The sequence below is a fragment of the Electrophorus electricus genome, chromosome 5 (assembly GCF_041902795.1).
Source record: "Electrophorus electricus isolate QZ-2024a chromosome 5, ASM4190279v1, whole genome shotgun sequence".
NCBI classification, from domain to species: Eukaryota; Metazoa; Chordata; class Actinopteri; order Gymnotiformes; family Gymnotidae; genus Electrophorus; species Electrophorus electricus.
The window spans coordinates 30,557,688-30,579,703 of record NC_137501.1 but is presented as its reverse complement, the minus strand read 5'-3'; the positions used below and the strand labels follow the sequence as shown (position 1 = coordinate 30,579,703).

Here is a 22,016-nt window from a genome sequence, read left to right as displayed (position 1 = left end):
GTTTCCTTTAAAAATAATGGATCTCATCTTCATCAGTTTTAATAATGATCATATTCAAAACTGTTTAAAGTTTAGTCATACACAAATTAACTGTTGCATGCTTTGCAATACGACCGACACGTGTCACATTTTAAGTGGCTCTGAAGTGTATTTTCTTCAATTAAAAATCTTAAGATTCAGAATTTTAGTGTGTATAATTTGGATATAAAGCATATTGGTTTTACTAATGTATTTAAGTTTTGTCAGAACCCCTTCACTTTTATTTGACATGGGACCAAAGAAAAACCAAATTGTTCTATCTTGCTTTTAAGGATTGTGTTTTTAATGTATAGTCCAAATTTGTATCCCAATGGCTTTTAAGGCCAGTAATTGTATAAACATTACTACTTAAGACTCTAAATGGCTTATTTATAATTTAAGATTTTTTAGTAATGTTTTTTATTAAAGTAATGTTTTATGAACAGTCAAGTAAAAGTGAAAAAATAAAAGTGAACAAAATATTATTATATACTTGCATTTTGTGTGCCCTCTATGTGACATCTTTTGCGTACATCGATTTGCACTTAGCAGTCAGGTTCTGCAGAGTTGCTTGAAGATAGCACTGGCCAAAGAGAGCTTGGGACTCTCAAGATGATCCTCACAACACAAACATGATACAGTGGAGGAAACAATTTTATAATCATAGCCTTGGATGAAAGATGATCAGATCTGTAGCGGTGTATTTATTGATTTTTTCAGTAGCTGCAGCAGAGGGAAGAAAAAAAAAAAAAAGATGAGTGCACCCTTTGTTTGGACAGTGAGGTGTAAAATTTCCTTTCACATTTGAGTGTGGATCTCGGCACAGTGCATCCAATAGCACGGGATGCAAATGATAATAAAATAAGGGAGCTCTTCAGCCTTTTTCAAGGTCCTTTTTGTTTTGTTCATCCTTTTTATGTGACGATACACTTATGCTTCTTTAATTAAGGGAACTCTAATGACTTTGAAGTGGGGAGTTCCTCCTTTTCTATGTACAAGTAAACTGGAACAGATGTTTGAGCAGTCTGTTATTTTATTTAGAAAAAATAGGCACATTACATATCTAATGACCATATGCAAACTGAACCCAGCTCTGGGAATGAGTTGTATATCGTGGTTTGCTTCTCACAGCATGGTGTGGATAAGAGTATTCCATCATGTGGTGTCACACTACATGTCTTCAGAAATATAGACTGAGATTTAGTGGTCTGACAGCTTCAAACAATGAATATTACATTTATGAAAATATATAAATCTCAGAATAAAGTGCCTGTCTCTAGCCCTTTTAACAGGAAATATATTTAGCTAGAATAGCAAGTATCTGACAATTGATAAATAATTTAATGTTTCGGTAACACCGTGGTTGACAACTAAATGAAGACATGACAAAGGTAACAAAGAAAAAAAAAATTACTGTTCAAAACATAATCCCAACGATGTACGGCATTAAAGTTTAGTAGATTTTTTTTAAAGCAAAATCCAACCCTTATGATGACCGGGGCTGAAAAGCTGTGAGCTGCCGAAGGCGACCAGCAAACTCTGAGGCCGTCTGATGAAAAAATGAGGTGACTAAAAAGACACTTGTACCAGCACAGAGCTTGCAAGACAATGTCACTGTGGTCCAGTTATATTGCACAAGTCAGATTAGTATTAACATTAGAATATAAGAAATAAAACAGACAAGTAGCTGATCTTGTGTTCCAGCAAATGCATGTGTGACAGACATATTCTTCACACCACATGACCATAGCACAACATGGCAACACTTATAACAGGCACATAAAGGACCAAACAGGAGGCAAAATACAGCAGGTTGGATGAGGAGAATGAGCAAAATCTGTGTGTTACAAAAAAATGTGGCTTCTTTTTGATGAAAGGCAGTGAGAGCACCTGTTATGCTCTCAGCTCAGAGGATCTTCTTCCTCAGCACAAGTGGGCCAACGTTGTCTCCAGTCAACTCGTTGTGCTTTATGTGTGATTTGTCACAAACAGGAAACTGCAACAAGATACACAATGCTATATTGTAAACTAAACGAGAATGCACAAAGCACTTTTTTTAATCAGCCAAACATAATATCCGTGATATAGGGACATTTATATAAGCTTTCAAAGGCTGAGCAAACAGGAAGCCAAAAACTCACAGGCCATGAGGCCATATGCAAAACATTCCGCTGCCCCTAAAGTTACTTCCAGTCAAACACCCTCCTTTAGAAGCACACCAAATAAGACTTTCCTGGAATACTGGACACATCTTTAAAACATAATTTTCAATCTATGGCCAATAATTAAATGAGTCATTAATGTGTTCTAGCATTAATTGTTTCACTTCACAAGATCCAAAGGGCTCTTGTCCAACACATAACTAGTAAAAACAAGTTTGGTTATATTCCTAATAACATTCAGTTTAGCTTGCATGCTACAACTTTGAAATCTGCAAAATCCTACAATTTTGTATATTTACTCATGTTGCATGTACTTTGTAATACACAGAGAGACATGCTGGATGCTGCTAAAGCCTCTACCATGCTTACCGTTTTGGACCTCCAGCATCTGCAGTAGCAAACATTTGGGTATCTTAAATTTTCAATGTCAATCTCATTAATCACTTTGGGGTTTTCCTTTTGGATCTTCAGGTTGATGAGAGAGTCCTTCTGCTTCTTCTTTCTGGGCAAGAAAGGCCTGATGGAAATATAGCCCAGCAGGGCTAGAACTCCTAGCAAAGGAAGCAGGCGCAGCCACTCTAAAACTGTGGACACATAACGAAAGAAATGGATCAAACTCCAGGGTTCACTGCAGGTTCCCTCCTGCCAGTTGGAGAATGCAAGGACCGGTGCCAATTGCTTGAAACAGCAGTTGGATGTTCCTGTTGCTAGTGGAAGGTTTACCAATGTCACACACCTTTTAGGCAGATCTGTTACCAACAACATATGACCTAATGAAGTTCTGATTCATTTCCTCCAGAGAGAGAAAAAAAAAGAATAAATAAAAAAGTACAGTAATCAAGAGTCAACTTAGCCTACCACACAACTAAAAACCTCCTAGAAACAACTGATCTTGAATCAGTTTAATCTACACTTTGGCAATCTTAAAACACCAACTGATACAGTCCAAAATGTGAGCTTTGTCTGTTGGAACTGTATAAACTGCTGCAGAAAGGAACAGATTCAGTTTGATTTTCATGGCAATACCAAGAATTAAACAGTGCAGGAACACATAGGATATAGGATTAATTAAACAATTATAAGCCAATTAAACATTAACTTCAAAGAAAAATGTCGAGTGCAAAATCAAAGGAGTAATCAACGTAATGAAGCATTACTAAAGCTACAACAAATATATTTACTAAAGATTGCGGTGGTGATCTGAGTCATGATTTAACATGGCTGGAGGTTTAAACTGAGGTTAAAATAAGTATACATCCTTGCTGCTTTCAATGTAGGCTATTATCTTTAAATCTCAAGTAGATCTATACTCGCTTTACGTTTCCTGATGCACACTCCCTACGCGGATGGAGGTTTTTTCAAGACAACAGACCTTCGACACCTAAATAACGGTCAATAACGGACACCTAAATAACGGTCAACGAGCGCCAAGTCTGAGGCCACCCCCGCATGACCAGTACAGTGTTCTCTCCCAGTTAGCCACCCCCGCATGACCAGTAGTGTTATCTCCCAGTTAGGTAAGGTAAGATAGCTAGCGTTAGCTGTGTACACCCACCCCGTAAGACCAGTACAGTGTTATCTCCTAGTTAGCTACTGGTAAGATAGCTAACTTAGTTGCCATAACAGTGTGCATTTCCCCTGCTCGTTAACTATCTGGTATTAGAAGCAGTGGAAAATAAAAACGAAAACGCGTTTAAAGTAACATAGCAAAAATAAAAAAGCGACTTACTTGTGCTGTCATTCATTTTCTGCCCATCGTGCAAGTTAAACTCAGGCGCAAAGTGTGTGTTAATCAGGTAAACTAAAGCTAGTTACCTAACGCTGGGTTAGTTGTAGCTAGTTAACTAGTTAGTTAGACAGACAGTAAAGCGAAACAGAATTATCCGATTTATATACTGCGTTTACACATGATGGCAGAAATATGCTCTGAAAGAGACCTATATGCTAAGATGCAAGTTCCAGGGATGACTGCAAGTTATTTGGTGGCCATCATAACTATCGCTAACGACTATGGCATATAATATCCTTACACATAAAACACATACCGGTGAGTCTCGCAAAGCCTCCGATCGTTTCTGGCAGGGGCAACTTCTTGAGGTAGGCTGGAAGCTGTACCTTAATAAATCTCGAAAGAGTTTCCAACATCATATTGAATGCGTTTGTGCAACTTTAATTCACTCGAAGCAAGATATTTCCTGTGACGTCCTACGTCATTGCGGAACTATGAACCTGCGGTTTTTACGTTGCCGTTATACGAGATTTAAGGTGATGTTAGCTAACAATAGCGTAAAGGACAATGGTGAATATACGCAAGTAGCCGCAGTGGCGCAAAAAACAGGAACCAATCAGCGTCCGCAGAGTTGGTACTTTTCTATTGGCTTAAACGATTGCTCACGCCCAGCCCTTTATTAACACATTTAAAGTGCATTTTCAAAAGAAATGTGGAACTAGTCATTTATTCTTAAGTATGAAAGCACTGCAAATAAACAAACACAACAGTTAAAAGCTACTGGATCATTCAGTGAATTGTTCGTGGGAAAAGCTCAGGGCACAGTTAAGTGCCTTAACCAGAGAACAAGTATTGCTTACTGCGAGTTACTTTTAGTTAGCACATTAGAACATTATATAACCTAGAAATATCTAACTATATATTTTTCCAGTGTTCCTGTTCTCTACGTGGTGAAACAAATCAAGCAAGCTGCTACAAGAATGTTTTCTTCCTACTTTCCTGAGATTCCACTGTGAACTGATAAAAAAAACCCAAAAAAAACAAAACATATTTCTATACTGAACATGTTACAACAAGAGCTGATTTGAGAAGCCATGCGTGAGAATCACGTATTACAATCTATATGTATTCAATATGTGAGTGCAACCTAAATGAATAGTAATGACAGGTATTTCTCTAGGATTTCCGATCACAACACGCAAAACGGAAATTGTAACATTATTTAAAATGCCGTGACACTGTTTTGCAAATTTAAAGAGGAGCCAAAGTTCATTTTAGCGATGTTTCGCGGGGGACTACATTACCCATCATGCCGTGCATTATTGGGCTGAAGCAAAAATCTCCTGTATCACTAATGATTCATTTAATTTAATTTACATTTTACAGAAGAAGGTACGCCTAATTAAGAAGTTACGCCTAAGTGCATCACGTCTTGAACGTACCGTTCACCGCGCGTTTCGCAGGTAGTGTAAAGACAGTCATTTCCAAAACAGGCATTAATAAAAGCACCCATGTTATGATCGTCGGTACGTCGTTATCCGTGTCATTGGTGAATGACAGAAGATGGCTCACCCTAGACTGTTTGCCCGGCTGCTCTGTAAGTAGATAACACTGCCGTAATTGAAAGTTGTTGCATTTATAATACATACTTAAATACATAATGCCAACTCACCGCAGCAGTAGTGGTCAAATCCCACAAAACTGCTAGTGGGCTATTTGCTAGGCCAGGGTCAGATGCTAACTAGCTAGGTTAGCTAACCTAGCTAATGGACCTTCCCCTCTTCTGTCAGAATTGGCTTGGTATTTAGCCTTTCAGTCTTCAGGTCTGTATTGCCTTTCAGAGGGTTTGCTAGATAGGTGGGTCGTTAGGAGTCTCAGTCTATATGTGAGCTGTGTTTTTAGTTAGCTGGTCAGCCAGCCAGCTAGTTAGTTATCCTAAAAGAGTCCAAAGAAAGCGTGTATTTAACGTCGTATTTAGTCGAAAGCCAGCAACAACTACTCAGAATTCTTCATGGTAACGTGGCCACCTTCTGACTACAGGTTGTATTGTTGTAGTGTGGTAGTTAACAAGCTTGCTATGTGTTGTGACCCTTCTTAGTGTTGGGCATTGGTGAACGGTTGATGCACTTCAAGCCCAAAAAAGTTCTTGGCCACGTTGTACAATGTAGTGGAGAGAGCAAACGACAGATTCCGACAATGTAGTGATAACGATGGCCTTTCAGTGAAATCCTGTTATGAACAAATGAGAGTGTAACGGAAAATGCAAGTATGCTCTTCGCTCATCTTAACTAATCTAGCGTTGCGCAACTTTGTACTGAGCTTTGTCAATTCTGGAATTTCGGCTCAGCTATATTGAAATCCTTCATACTGACAAACGTCCTTATACCACATCTATATTCTGATATGAGAAACTACAGTTCTTGTTGCCAATGCAACTGCAGAAGGTGAATCAAGTGTATTTACTCTCGTTAAAGCACCGAGCTCCAATATCTCTCTTTCAAGAGAGACTTGGCCAGTCTCTGTTTCATTGTCATTTTCAACTTGCTATATTTTATAGTTTGATCAGCAACACTAGACTTTAATGCAGCTTACCATCACATCTATAACACTTTTATAAATGTATTATGTAAAACAATTTCTTATTTGATATACTGCACTACATACTACTATGACTACTACTACTACTAATGATGATAAAATAACAATTACTGCCTAATCCTCATGCATACTATGTGAGCTTTCTGAGCCGAGGTGTCTCAGCGGACACATGTTGATGCTGTTGCTCCTTGTATGCTTAAACCTTTTTATGAAATCTTTATATTTGTGCTTCACATTCTGGTTGAAATTAGATCAGTGTTCTGCAAAAAAGAATCAGGTTTCTCCAAATCTTAGTAACCTAAAGTTTAACAGAATTTGTGACAGATTAAGTAATCCAAGCAGTGAATGTTCTCACATGTTCTCTGCTCTGGCTAAACAATCTTGCATTGGCTATATACTTTAAATCCTTGGCTGCATTAAGAACATTTAAACTGTCATTTATGGCATTTATCTGATGCTTTTATCCAAAGTGACTTAGAATTGCGACTGAGTTCAGTTCGAGCAGTTGAGGTTGGAAGGCTTTGCTCAGAGGCCCAACAGTAGTGACTTGGCAGCAGTTAGGCTACCTCATATACATTTGCAAAAGTCACTTGCAGGTTGCATTTGTACCATACAGCATTAGACTGTGTAAGAAAGAGGATGGCTACATTTGGGAGTATAATAGCTGCCACATTGTTAGTGCCAAGATAGGCCCTTTAAAACCTGCTTTGAGCCTCAATGCTTAGATATGAGATCCAGTGCTTTAATCCTTAGTCCTCTTTCCTCCCCTGTTTGCTGTGTTTGCAGTGCAGCAGACTGGGGTCAGGCACTGTTATAATGGAACGAGAAAGAACCTGTACATTAACAAGGATACAAAGGTCATTTGCCAAGGCTTCACAGGAAAACAGGTTTGTGGTCTGCCTTCGTCCAGTGTTTCTCCATTCTGGTGCCCCATTGTCTACATTGGTTGAAAATAAGGTAGCTGAGGCTACTTGAAAATGAGCAGATCAGTTATTTTAATGGAACATCATATGGTTGTAATTATATAATTATATGTGTGTGTGTGTGTGTGTGTGTGTGTGTGTGTGTGTGTGTGTGTGTGTGTTTTAAACTCATGTTCCATTTTGTATTATGCCGATTCAAAGCAGCCTTTATGATGAGATGGGTCTCACGGGAGTGTAATGATAAAAGAAGAAAGTGATAATGGAATAATGGATGTTTTTTTGCATAAATCTGGTAATTTTTTCATTGCTCCTTCTCACTTCCCTTTGTTCATGTGATTTGCTGTGCATAATTTTGTTGAATGTTAAGGTCTTCCCCATTTCCACATGGAATTGTTATGAAAATAAAAATAACAGAGGCTGAATTTTAGATCCTTTGTGTGTGTGTGTGTGTGTGTGTGTGTGTGTGTGTGCATAAATGAGATGGTAATCTCATCATGTGAGGTGTGACGCCTCTTGGCAGTATCTCTCTGTGTCCTTTTTGTTTTGGATGAAAATACAGGAGCTGGGTAATTGCGTTTGAATGCCACCCACAGGGCCCAGGCGAACACATCAGCAACAACAGTGTCCGGGCATCTTGTGCCCCTTGCCCCTCTGATTAATCTCCACCCTCCCCCACTCTTACCCCTGCTCTTATCTCCACTGTTTTTTTTTTTTAAACAAATGACTCCTTAACATAATAAAAGGTTATTAGATGAAGTCCTAATGAGCACTCATAATAATTAGAAGGGGGTGAGGGATTGCCTGGAGTGTCGCCGCAGTGCATTGACTTTGCTCAGTGCCTCAGTAAGCAAACCATGCTTCAAACTGGTGGGGCTGCTGTGAGGGATGGCGGAGCAAGCAGCTCCTCTCGTGTTGCGTGAAGGAGGAAGTAAAAATAATAAAGTTGGCAGGAGATTGGTGCAAAGGTGGGAAATGGGTTAAAATAAAATGAGGGCAATCAAAAATGGCTTTTTATCCCCCCACCCCTTTGTGAGGATATGTAATTACAACCATTACTTAAAGACGACTAAGTGTCAATTGTTATGATAACTTGTAATAATTAACATGGACACAATGTGGGGTGGGGTTAAAGATTACATGCAGACAAATCTCCATTGCGCCATAAGCCATTCATAGCCCTACTCCAGTCCACCCTTACAATCTGCTAGTTTTGAAATCAAATCTTTAAGAAACAAATGCAACATTAATGCTGTTTACTAAAATCAGGCAGTCTGTGGAATGGCCTTACTTTGATTAGCTCCTCCAAAAGGCAGGCTTTAATATGTTAAGTTTGACCCAGTCTTGGTATCGGAGAGCTCAGCAAGTCTTAAGATTTAATTGTTGAAAGGAAAATTGTACTTTGAAATTGCATAAAGTGTTGCATGTGTGCCCCTAATGGCTTCTATTGCTTGGCTGTCACATTTAGGACCGCCAAGATTTACATTTAGTTTTTATTCAAAGCAACTTACAATTCTGATTGAGGGTTAAAGGTCTTGCTCAGCAACCCAACAGTGGCAACCTAGCAGTGGTGGGGCTTGACCTGGCAACCTATTTATTCCTAGTCAAGTACCTTAACCACTGAGCTACCGCTTCCCCTGCCAAAATAAGACTCCCTTCAATAAACCCCTGTAGCAAGCAATGTTCGCTAGCTAGATAAGCATTTAGCAACCACCATAAAGTATATACTCTATTAGATTACTTTACAACAATATATATTAAAGGAAGAACTTGTCCTTACCAACTGACCAAATATGAAAGTACATTTAAGGTTGCTGATTTCAATTTGAGGCCTACTCAATCCCTGATTGCATTCTTGTCTCTCACCCCCCCCCCCCCCATATGTCTGTGATTCACTGCAAAGAAATTCTCAGAAGGGATATTAATACAGTAGAGATTCTGTTCTGTCAGGCGGTAACCTTTAAGTGGCTATTCTCATCTATATCTGTTTTCTGTTATCAATAAATTGGATTGCTAAGGCTGGTTACCTCTCTAGTGCCACCCGTGTAGCAGTGGTTTCTGCTTGATCTTCTGAAGTCTCCTTCCAAAGCTGCTCTTGCACTCTAAGCAGTTTTACTGTAGTCAGAAGTCTGCTCAGTGCCAGGCCAGTGTAGCGCTGAATGAAATGGGCAGAGCCATAAATATTATATCATACATAAAATAAATATTTGCACAATATGAGCTTGGCCAGCAAGTCCATGGCTTGGACTACAGTTGCAATATCTGCCACTTTTTAGAGTGATTGCTAGCTGAGTGCATGTCCAATGTTTAGAGCACGTTGCTGTTCTCAAGCCATTAATACCAGTTTGTCGTACACAGTTCTCTCGTAAGGTCTCCAGGTCCTTAAACCTCTCCCTCATGCTGGTTGCAGGGCACCTTCCACAGTCAGCAAGCTCTGGACTATGGCTCTAGGTTAGTTGGAGGAGTGTCCCCTGGAAAAGGGGGTAAAACGCACCTGGGTTTGCCTGTCTTCAACTCAGTCAAGGAGGTAATGCCCTTTCTGTACTGTCAGAGCTAAACGTAGGCATGAGCGAGTCCTTAGAAGGACTTCTCATCTACCCACCTTAACGTGACTAATGGTGAATGAAGCCTGGCGTGTGTCGTTAACATGGCGTCATGCGAACATTGGCTTTCGTTCATCGTCATCAATGGTGGCGAGGTTTGTTTTAAACATCCCATTAACATTTAAAGTTGCCGTCGTGGAGGTCGTTGTGTTCATGCTTTGTCACCCCCTGCCAGGCCAAAGAGGGCACAGGAGCGGACGCCACGGTGATCTACGTGCCACCTCCTTTCGCGGCGGCCGCCATCATGGAGGCCGTCGACGCGGAGATGCCCCTGGTGGTATGCATCACGGAGGGCATCCCCCAGCAGGACATGGTGCGCGTCAAGCACCGGTTGCTCCGCCAGAACATCACCCGCCTCATTGGGCCCAACTGCCCCGGCGTCATAAACGTAAGCACAGAGTAGAGATCGACAGCATAGTGCTATTCTCAGCTTTATGGATGGTACTTATTGGTGTAAATGCCTTTCAATTCTTTTTAATATCACTTTGCACAGCACTCCCTGTTCCCGTTCCCGAAGTATCGGGAGGAAACTTGTGAGCTGGATGAGGTCAGAAAGGCAGATGTGCCCTTGTACGAGGGTCCCATGTGGCTCTAGTTCACATTACCAAGTACATGATGGTGCGGATGCAAAGATGGAACAAAAAAAGTACATATTTAAAGACAGGCCGCTGGCAAAAACAAGCTCCAGGCATGTGTATGACTTGACCATGAGACACCATGGACGGAGTCATGCGCAAAATAATTTTTAAGAGAGCAAGACATCATATAGCAAGACTGGAGATGGATTACAAAATAATCTAATAGTGCTCGACGTGGGATGAGGAAAAATATCATTATCGATTGTCTTCATTCATGGTTGTTTCTAAACTAAAGTTTTCTCCTGAAACTTTGTGTAGTTCAGATAGACATATTGCACACAGCGCCAACTAAGTAATAGGAGAATATTGCTGTGCTGTTCAGGAACACGGCCCCTTCCATCATCATTTGTGCAATGCACGATGAAGAAAACACATACCAGTCTCTTCCCCCCCCCCCTTTTTTTTTTCTATCATTTCAGTGCCTCATATAAAAGAGTCATCTTTTTCCAGGCTGTCGTCTGGCAATGTGATTGATCTTTGGTTCTTTTGTTCCTAGCCAGGAGAGTGCAAAATTGGGATCATGCCCGGACACATTCACAAGAAAGGGAGAATCGGTAAGGACTGAGGACTGAACGGCGTGGGCCTTTGCTCCGTCCTCTTCAAGCACAGTCTTCCTTTAATGCCAACTGTAGGTTTCTCTAGCCCGTGTGGCTCAAGGTGAGGTCTCATAGCGATTCTTAAATAATATCTGAGTGTCTGGGACAAGCCTCTGTGTCTGGCGTGTTAAAGATAGATAGGGAAAGAGAGAGAGAGTGCGGGCCACATCCGCTTCTGAGACATGGCAGGACTATTCAAGTCTCTCGGTCCGGTTGTCCCCAGCGGAAGAGCTGATAAGTCAGTGGACGTCGCACTCCACACTCAGAGTTCAGATGTTGGCCTGCATGCGAGCCGTGGAGGCGGTGAACAGAGCAGATAGCAGCAGATGGGCGCGGGGCCCGTCTGGTCTCGCAGGGCCTGCCAACAGCTTTAAACAGCATGGCTGGGTAGACTTTGAGCTCCGGTTACACACAATGACATCTGTAAAAGGACCGCTCTAGGTGGGAGCAGCTTTGAACAGAGCACAGCCCTCCGTGCCCGTCATGGAGGCAGTGAGTAACTGCATGAGTAAGTGCAAATGTGCCGTCTGGCAGCGTCTGTTTTGCGGAGGCGTTATGGTCGCTGTGCTGTTCGAGCTGATCCGTATGAAGGTGAAGTATGAATTGGTATTCCAGTCAGTGTCTTTTTACCCGGGCCTCTCTAATCTTTTCTAGGCATTGTCTCAAGATCTGGAACCCTAACATATGAAGCCGTACACCAGACTACACAAGTTGGCTTGGGCCAGTCCCTCTGTGTCGGTATGCAAGCCTCATGCCTCTGCTGGGCCTGTTGCATGTTTTTCTCCTGCCCTGCCACCACAAATTGAAGACTTTCCGTTTTGCTCTTAGGCATCGGTGGAGATCCGTTCAATGGAACCAACTTCATCGACTGCCTGGCAGTGTTCCTGCAGGACCCTGAAACGGAGGGCATCATTTTGATTGGAGAGATCGGAGGCAGCGCCGAAGAGAATGCAGCCCAGTACTTAAAGGAGCACAACTGTGTAAGTGGCAAACATAGCCTTCATATTGGCTAAGAGACCTCAGCTGGGTGTAACTGCTGGGTGGGTCAGTCAATGGTCATTTGAGGGAAAGGGCTGAGAGGGTCACCGCAGCCCGGCACCTGAGAGAGCTGGATCAGGGCGCCGCTACCGCTCTACACATTCACATCCGATCACTGCGGAGGAAAGCCTCAAGGTCCCGAGACGTGATGCTACCAGCACCAGCGTAGCTCCCTCACCTCTCTTCTAGTTTCGGGACGTGACGCCCCAAAGCCAGGAGAGAGCCGAACTAGAGCACTGTCTCAGGCAGCGATTGGTGCACAAGAAGTCTGCGGATCTCCACATGGCTCCTCAGTCTCTCAGCACACCTCTTTAACACCTCTATGACTTTTATTTATTTATTTTTTATTCTTTAGAATTCAGTGCAAATCCGAGAAGGGCGCACGCTTGGCGTTATCAGCGTGGCGCATGCCGCAGGGAGAACGTGCTCGATCGACTCAATGATACACACAATTTCTGGAGATAGCTCGGCACTCTAATGCTGTGCTATGCAAGTGGCAGAGTGTGTTAAGCAGGCTGACGAGCGTGAGTGCACATTTTCTCGGCAGGCGTCGCACGTTCGGCGATGAGTTGGTGCTCGGCGCTCACAGTGTAAGGGTGAGGTGGAGGGGCTGGAGAGATGCAGAGGTTGGTGCTGGTAATTAAAAATCGCTTTAGTCTCAGCGGCGTTCCGTTATGCTGTCTGAATCCGGTACAGCTTTTCTGTGGAGCAGCGCTTGTTGTGTGCCATGAAATCCTGCTGCACCCCATGTCCGCGGTTATTCCGCTCACTAGAAGAGTTTAGTTCTTTGGAAGTGGGAGTACAGATTCCAGCTGATTTGAGCTTGTCCGATCAGGACCAATAAAGTGTCTTTTAAGAAGAATTTTAAATGGCCACAATTTTCCCCACAGTGCACAGCTGTCGTGCAACACTGGTGCACTTCTACAAAGAGGTGCTGGAGTTGATCCCTTTCAGGTTGCTTTCATTTTCAGGAAAACTGGAGGCTGACAAATGCTTCTGCCATTGTGTCATTAAGATTGACTGTGAAATGTTCATTCCAAACCCAAGAGGGAATAGATTCAGATGGTAATATCCTTCAAATGTTCAGGTGCAGTTACTATGCCCTTTATCAGTGACCCTCTAAGTGTCCTTCCAAGGGAAAAAAAAAAAAGATTAACTCTGATGACTCTACTTAATCTAGCCTTTCACACTGGCATGTTATTAACTTAACAAGGCCTTTTTTGGTGGACACTTGGTGGGATGGTCTTGCCCATGAATAATGTGGGGTTGTTGGAGAGGAACTGCTGACCATGCAACATTATATGTGCTAGAATCAGCTGAAAAGGATTTATCTGCCAGCAATCAAGTACCTTTGTTAACCTTTCACACGTAAAACAGTCTGAAATGTTCGGTACAGAATGCCCTGTGTTTCTGGGTGATGGTGTTAATGTAAATGTAATTATACACAGAATGAGATGTGCCAAATGTCCCACGCCAAATTAAGGTTTCACCTGTAGGGTTTTGAAGGACAGAAGAGGCTGTCCGACTAAAGGATGGCCAGTTATGAGTGTAGAAAATCAGATCCAAATTGCCATATGTACAGTTGCCGGAGGTCATGCCTAATTTTTAGGACAGACATATCTGGGGAGAAAGAACAACAAGAAAGAGCTGATTGTTAAATTCAGATCCTCATAACATCTGTATGCAGTTCTGTTAGTAAATAACACAACTAAGACTGGACCTTTTGTACTGTTATACAGTTTAAATGGATAAATATACAATTGAGGTTTCTACGTCTTGGTTTTGAAAAACCCCGAGGGTGTCCACACGTTCCCCTGCAGTATATTTATTGCCAACATGCTTCTTTTTTTTTTTCTCTTCCTCCTGACTGGCACTCCCGGGATGCCCCGCCCCCGTGCCCTCATGTGCTGCTTGCATTAAGACCCGTGTAGTTCCTTTTGAAAAACAACTTGCTGAAAGCCTCAGCTGAGTGGAGTGACTTAACGAATACTTATTTAAAAGAGGGGCAAACAAGGCAGTGTTTTGATGCGGCACTCCCTCAGAGCTTGGCGATGAGGGCTCCCCCTAATTGCTTCCAAGGGTTGCTGTCTTAATCTTCGCCCAGATTAAAAGCTATAGATGAATAACTACATGAAGACGGTTCGAGCAGACAGAGCTAATCCTCTGGTGGGCAAAGCGGGGGAGGAGGAGAATATCTATTCCACGTTTCATAATTAAATATTTCAGCTCAGCTGCTAACAATAAGAACAAAGGATGGAATTATAATGCTAATTTATTTCTCTCTGGGGGAAGTTTGTGGGTGGGGCACTAATTGTATAATTCCCAACCTGCTTTGCTTGAGTTGACAGGCAGGGGGAGTGGTTAATTTTCCATTTTCCTGAGTCGGAGTTAGCCGGGATGGCAAAGAGCTCCTGGATTTTCAGTGCATGCTTTTAAATAGATTTAATACACTTCTAGGGCCACTCACTGTATTTTTCTTTGGCTTTATCTTCATTTGATTGTTCTTGTATGTTTTAATTTACTGAAATATGCATTGTCTGAATTAATCACAACAGAGACCCATAGTTGATAGCCCTTTCAACATTGCACTTCAGTTTATCTTCTAGATTAATCCTAGGTTTGAACAGAATTGCTTAATCAATAAGGACTGTTCTCTGAAAATTACTTTTAGTCCAGAAATGCATTTAATCTGACATCCGGAAATGAGAGTTCCGCTGAGCAAGCCATGATCTTGCGCACCACCTAGATTGGCCTTAGTTCGAGGATCAATCTCGTTCAAAGCCTACCGTTTGTCTTTGGCTTGGACACCTGTGGAAGTTCCGAATCTCCTGCGAGGAGTCCGTCCGCTGAAACACTCTTATCCAATAGCACCACAACTGGAGCAGCGGTGACACCGGAAACCACACGCCGCCAAAATGTTACTCTTCTTGCAAATGAAACATAATGACCCGTTTGGCCCCCTTGGAGCTGTTGAAGGTTCTAAACCAACGAACACGACCATCCATCATCGTGATGATCTGACAGGCCGGCAGCTAATCAGCTCAGACGTGACAAATTACCCGGTGTCCTGAGCACCGGCGTACTGCGTGACGAGCCAGGGCTGCTGTCAGCTCATGCTCCAGCCCACGCTGTGCTACACACTTCGGTCCAATGTGTGCCGTTTTATTTTTACACCATGGCCAAGCAACCCGCAGGTCCTCTCTGGCACGCAGGCCTGTGATTGGCCAGTGATGAGTTTTAGTACAGCACAATTGCAACTTGCTACGATCCGTGAAGTTTGTCTCTGGTTTTGCTACAGTTAATAATGTGACGGTATTAATTGGGTGTGTTGTGCTATATTTGTCTCTATTATAAATCTTTAAGTGGTGTCTTTCAAGTAGTTATGCATTCAAAAGTCTTCAAGTTGCTTAAAATGATGGCGAGTTACTAGGGGTCATTGGGCTAGCTCAGTTCCCTCTGCTACCATTCATTATTAGCCACTGAATATTTAAATATTCTGTTAATGCTAAAGTTTTACAGTCCCATAGCACCCTTTTGAGAAGCCTGAAGTTACTATACATATTCATTAGGATCATTCAGATATCTGTTGAAAATTAAGTTCATTTTACAAAGCACACACTAAATTCCTCGCTCAAATATTTCACTTAGAAATGCCCATAAAGGTGAAAGAGTAACTGTGCCTTTTCCTCGTGCCTTTGTGAAGGATTAATGTCCTGTTTGGACCCAATGTGCTGGCAGGGTGCCAAAGCGAAGCCCGTGGTGTCGTTCATCGCTGGTCTCACAGCACCCCCTGGCAGGAGGATGGGTCACGCCGGTGCCATCATCGCTGGGGGCAAGGGCGGAGCCAAAGAGAAAATCGCTGCCCTGCAGTCAGCGGGTGTGATCGTCAGCATGTCTCCCGCACAGCTGGGAAGCACCATATTCAAGGTGAGATCTTTTGCGTGGGAGTTCAGGGCACACTCAGGACCACGTCACTGATTTAGTAGGGTCACACTAATGGCTTAAATTCCATTTTGGTGTTTTTCCTAGATGCTTCTACAGACAATTTGGAAAAAGTTTCTATTTCTTATTATACTGGTGCCTGAAAGCTAAGTCACATACTGGCTGCTGAACATGTCTTTGACGTTGACTAAGGAAGCAAAACTACGTATGAAACCAAAGTTGGCCTCAGCCAAGCCAGTCATCCCCAGCCACTGGTTCCTCATGCCAGACCCCTGACCAGGCTGGCATGCTGTCGGAAAGGGTGAAAGCGAGGGAGTTCTTCAACTATGATATGCAACAGAGCATTTTTATTGGCGAGTTAGCAGCTAAGACCATTTATTGCAATTTATCACAGCCAGCACTTTTTTTAAACAAGATGTAATGAAAGGATAAAATGATTAATGGTTGCAATATACGATTTCACTTTTTATAAGTATCTGCAAATGCTCCTTCCTCTGCATCAATAACATTTCTCCTCTCTCCCTTTTTGAGGTATAATTTTTAATCATTGAGAGTAATGATGAAAAACATTCTTGCCGGTTGTTAATTTAGCAGGCCATTGTGTTCGCACATCTTTTTAAAAATCTCACTGGCCAGTTTAATCTCAGTAGTACACATGGCAACATAAGTGCACACCGATGACAAACTCTGTGTTGCCTCAAGCTCTTCTCAGTTATCTGTATCTATTGTTACATCTGTTTTTCTTTCTTTTTCTTTCTTTCTTTCTCTCTCTCTCCCTCACTCACACATACACACACAATTTCCAGTTGTACTAGCACCAACATTTTTACTCTTTTCTCATTTTTCCACCATGGTGCCAGAGTGTAATACTGTACAAAGCTCCATGAACTTGTGCACTATAAGGCTGGAGTGTTTGACAGGAGCACAAAGTCTCAGGCACCTCGCACATACCAGTTGCAGAGACCTAACCTACTGTAAACGTCTCGTCCGTCACTCTGTATGTGGCTCTTTGTTTGAGTCTCTTCTCTACGTCGTATCCATCTCTGGTTGCAGTAATGTGCTCTTTCTCTGCACGATTCCGTCATCTGCGCTCATCAATTCGAGCACTGCTTCATGCAGCTACGGCACAGATGCACTGCCACACACGCACGCGCGTGCATTCATAGAGGTACACTTAATCCTTTCCTGCTTAACTCACTGGCATCTGATGCACTTCCTTCACAAACTGCAAAATATTAGATTAGAAACTAGACACAAACCATTACAAGCATCACAGTGGCAGCTTTGCCATCAGTCCCTGTTGTTCCTCCATTAGCCACCAGATGGCAGTAGAACTCCTGGTATGTTTGAAGTACCCAAATGTTTTTCAGTGCGTTCATCCATTCCTGAAAAAATGGAATTTGCATAAGGGAATTCTCTCTAAAATGCACAATTCTGCCATACCCAGTTGGGGAAATGTGTTTTCAGAAGTGCCTTGGATCACCCTGCAGCTGTTACTCTTAGTAAATTGACTATGTAAATAACTGCACTGCAGTGTAATGGTCTAGAGTCATCTTTGTGTCTTCATTCGTGCTTGGGAATACATTATATAAACGAGTAGCACTTCCAGCAGTTTCACATCTCTTTAACAGTGATAGATTCACACCACAAGTAGTAGGTGTTCATAACTGAGCACTTTTAATGTGTGCCAGGACATATTTAACGAGCACTTGCTCATATTAAGAGACCGCACTGCAGTGTCTTGTGCTGTGTGATGCAGTCTTACCTTTTGTCGCTCAGATTGGAGACGTGCACTGCACCACGTGTATAGCAAGCTGTTTACAGATGTTTGTCCTGTTGCCACAGCAGAACCTCAGGTTTTGGGCTATGAAGTAAATGCACACACATTTAGGCTAACCTAGCTCATGTCTCAATCCCATCTGTCTGCCTTTGTACAGGAGTTCGAGAAGAGGAAGCTGTTGTAGGCGGACAGAGACATCCCTCTGAGGGCGGGCTGACCTGCGCTGCCTCCGGAGACTCCTCCCCTCCTGTCACTTCCATACTGTTACCGGAAGAAATAACTGGATCTCTGTTGTCAGACAGTCTTCTAACTGTGCAAGACTTATTATAACTGCTACATTTAGCATACAAATAATCTCACAGGAAAGGCCAGGTTGTCACCATGTACAGTGGGTTGTGTGTGTGTGTTGTCTTTGGGGAAGCACCAGCATTGTTCAAGCGCCATCTCCGGTGTTAACACACTGTCTTTATCCAATGCTGAAATATGTCTGAAATATAATTCTCTTGCCTACTGTTTTTCACGTTGTTTTGGTTGTTTTATCAATTATCAATTTAACAGCTCCAACACAGTGCGCGAGCACACACATACCTGTCGGTCTGTGTGCCAATTCTTGGCTCTGTATGACCTTTAAAGGCTTATTTCCAAGCTTTAAGTGTTTCAAATGCCATCTTACCTTGGTGCTGAAAAGCCAATCGAGTCTCGGGGTTGAAAGTATAATAGTAGGCCTTGGCGTAAATCCCGCCAAAAGCACGCTGGCCGGAACAGTAGGTTATCATCATCATGTCAACTTGCCGCCGCTGTAGTGTCTTAAAAAAATCTAAACCTCACTCAAAAAACTTATTTGGAGCTTACAAGGACATTGAACGACATCAGTCACAAACCGAGCTAGCTTTTTCACTTGAGTCCCAACCAATTTACGGTGTCAGAGCAATTCTTGTAAGATGTGGTCTGAAAGGAGCTTTTACAACAGGGTGCAGTTTGTGGTGGGCCTGTGTAACCCTAGTGCTTCATAGCAAGGCATGTCAGTAAACCCTCTCTACCTTTAATCATGGCTTTCCGTACTAATGACATGCGCTCACACCTTACTCTGCTGTGGAATGAACATGCTAATTCCATCATTTTTTTCCTGAGAACATTTTTGAAAACTGCTGCCAGGTGATTTGACTTTCTTTCTCGGGCCCCATATTAAGAAGCTTCAAGTCGCAGCTTGTGGAAATGCGGTGAAATGACTCTGGTTTGTTAATATCAGCCTGCTGCTGTGACACGGGTACACGGCGGTCATCAAAATGTCGGGGGTGGGGGGCGGAGAGACTGAAATGATGTAGCCTACACAATATCAAGGAAAAGCTTTGATTATAGAGTGAAAAATAATGGCCTATTGTCACGTGGCATTTTGACTGAAGCAAATGGAAAGGTCTCGCGAAGCTCCACGTGTTTTGGTTAACGAGTTTTGGTTCGCAGATTTAAAGATGCCTTTTCATTTGGTAATTTGCTTTGCATTGCAGAGGTGGTAGTCCAGTGTTCCAGAAAGTCTTTTCAGCCCAGCTGAGTACTCGAACAGATACAAGGACGGGGGCCCTAATGCAGTACTGAATAATCCGTTGAATTTGAGGAAAACGGAAACAATTTCAAAGGAGCACCGCCGTTCAGAATACAGTTTTGCACGACAGGGGATTATGGCGCGTGCTGAAGCGTAAAAAAAGTCATCTTCCTTTGGACATCTCTGTTTTCTTATCTTACATTTTCTTATTTTTTACTTTTGCAGTCGCAGCTCCGCGGCTGTGGAATATCTTACCATTAGAATTCAGCTCTGCCCCCTCCTTCCGCAATTTTAAAACATGACTGAAACCACGGTACCAGTTATCTTACTGAACTATACAGCTTTACCAACTTAGTGTAGTACATGTGTTACTACTGAATTGTCCTAGAGTATACGGACCAGCCGTGTACGGCGCTTTCGTTTTTAATGTGCTTTAGAACTAGATAATTACCTTCTTGCGCACACTATTGCCAAGTCCTTTCTAATCTGCATTTGAGAAATCACCATAATAAAGATGGCCAGACAAACTTGGCATTGTTTCTTTGGTGGCTTCGGGTTTCCATCCTTCCAGAACGTTACAGTGGCCATGCACTGGCGCGCGCTTCTAGTTCTCTCTCTAATAAGAGAGAATTATTAAGCGCGAAGCACGCGCTTGCGCTCCCTTGCAGTTCGATGGACCAAAGGCGCGTGCGAGAGTACCGGAATGAAGCGGCCGTGCACAACGCTCCGTATTGCGTTTGCAAGCATGGCGAGACAACTTTGCTGTCATTATGCAGTCCATGACTGTTAATCCCACGCCGTCGTTTATCTTTACTTTAGCCTTTGGGGAATTTTCCAGAGGATGTTAGTCTCCAGTCTGGTCCAGAATCGAAAAACAGCACTAATCAATTCCCTTTGTTTTTAATTTGTGCAATAATATTTTATTGGTGCTCTAAGCGGGGTAATATTAGCATCGCTTTCGCCATCCTCGAGGCCAGTGTTGGCATATTATGTCCATATCCGTGCACTTCGTAAACCATTGAAAGGTGCAGTAAATCTGCTTTGTTTGAGAATAGCAGTAGCAGTTTGGTCCGGTTTATTAACTGCAATGACCATTGACATTCATTCAAAAGCAGCATAATTTACATTTCTTAAACAGACTTTGACTTGTGTGTTATTCTTTCTCCCTGCACTGCCCAGTTTACTGCTTTAACAACTCGTAAGGCGCCCGTTTTCGTCCATGAGCCGGATCTGCCACTTGAACTCTGTGCTTCCAAAACCAGTCAGGCATGCAGCCAAGCAAAAGACAAACATCACCTTAGCAACAGCGCCCCCACAGTCCTCTCCCAAGAATCAGGTCCTGCGAGTCGCCTGTGATTGAGACCCCGCCCACCCGAGGGCACCTTCGGGAGGATGCCCCGCCCACACGTGGGCACTCATTACTCGTACCGCTCACTTCCCAAAAGAACGAGAGCTGGACACTCAGGGGCTGGAGAAAGCTCAAGAGCGCACTTGACGCACCGTGGGAACCAGAAAGAGCAACGCGCACGCAGATTGATTCCGGGCATTCATTAGCGCCTTGCCGTTAAATCAGGTGTCAAATTTCCGCTGCACACCATTCGAAATATGGGTGCTGCATTCAGCCGTGTGTGTGTGTGTGTGTGAGAGAGAGAGAGAGAGAGAGAGAGAGAGAGAGAGAGAGAGAGAGAGAGAGAGAGAGAGAGAGAGAGAGAGAGATCTATGCACGCTCTTGTTAAAATTGTTTCACTAGCTGTAAAGGGCTGTTAAACCTGTCACTCATAGCACAGCCGTAAATAAGCAATGGAACTTGACTGTTGAAATGCATAACAGACGCACTCCAGATCTCATAAAACCCAACGAGTTCTTATATTCCGCCAAATCAATTGAAGCCAAATAAACGCGTGGGTGAAAATGGCTTAGACATATCAAACATGTTGTGTAATTGCCCACGAGAGGGGGCTGTTAGAGATACCGTTTAGCATCGGTGAAGGCTTAATGTAAACTACTTGTGTCTAGTCAGTGATAAATGTGAATTGACTTATTGGTAGTGTAATTCTTCTAGTCCCCACAATGCACGATCTTTACAAGCTCGCTAAATGAATCAGAGAGAGAGGAGGTCAGTAGGTTTGCTTGATATCACAGTTTAAAAAGTGTAGCAGGAGTCATTGATATTGCATTTTTAAAGGAGAGTTTTGCTCTGCAACAAGGTTAAATGTAGTTCAAGGTTACTGAGATAATTACAGAATGAGACTTTTTTCAAAGAACACATTTTCATTTTTATTCAGTGTGGCAAAAGTTGAAAAATGACCCGAAAGGCATGAATTGCTTTCCTTTTATAGAGTTTCATAACCTGCAAAAGCACCTGTGAACTCTTTATTCATGGCCAATTTTCTTCCACCGGAGTATTAACAAACTATGCTTTCAGTGCCTGCAGTTGCTTTGGGCATGGTTT

At 42.7% G+C, this 22,016-nt stretch overlaps 2 protein-coding genes across 2 annotated transcripts; one reads left to right on the top strand and one right to left on the bottom strand.

Annotated features, from left to right (window-relative positions):
- Nucleotides 1-1,033: 1,033 nt before the first annotated feature.
- cisd2 (CDGSH iron sulfur domain 2) lies at nt 1,034-4,391 on the bottom strand. Its single transcript, XM_027021843.3, has 3 exons — nt 4,226-4,391; nt 2,550-2,764; nt 1,034-2,014 (listed from the first exon to the last, which is right to left on the bottom strand). The coding sequence occupies exons 1-3, from the start codon at nt 4,326-4,328 to the stop codon at nt 1,925-1,927; spliced, it is 408 nt and encodes a 135-aa protein (XP_026877644.1). The 5' UTR covers nt 4,329-4,391; the 3' UTR covers nt 1,034-1,924.
- Nucleotides 4,392-5,350: 959 nt separating this feature from the next.
- suclg1 (succinate-CoA ligase GDP/ADP-forming subunit alph) lies at nt 5,351-18,539 on the top strand. Its single transcript, XM_027021844.3, has 9 exons — nt 5,351-5,506; nt 7,294-7,394; nt 9,838-9,954; nt 10,206-10,418; nt 11,165-11,222; nt 11,919-12,002; nt 12,093-12,244; nt 16,041-16,229; nt 18,182-18,539. The coding sequence occupies exons 1-9, from the start codon at nt 5,473-5,475 to the stop codon at nt 18,206-18,208; spliced, it is 975 nt and encodes a 324-aa protein (XP_026877645.2). The 5' UTR covers nt 5,351-5,472; the 3' UTR covers nt 18,209-18,539.
- Nucleotides 18,540-22,016: the final 3,477 nt, after the last annotated feature.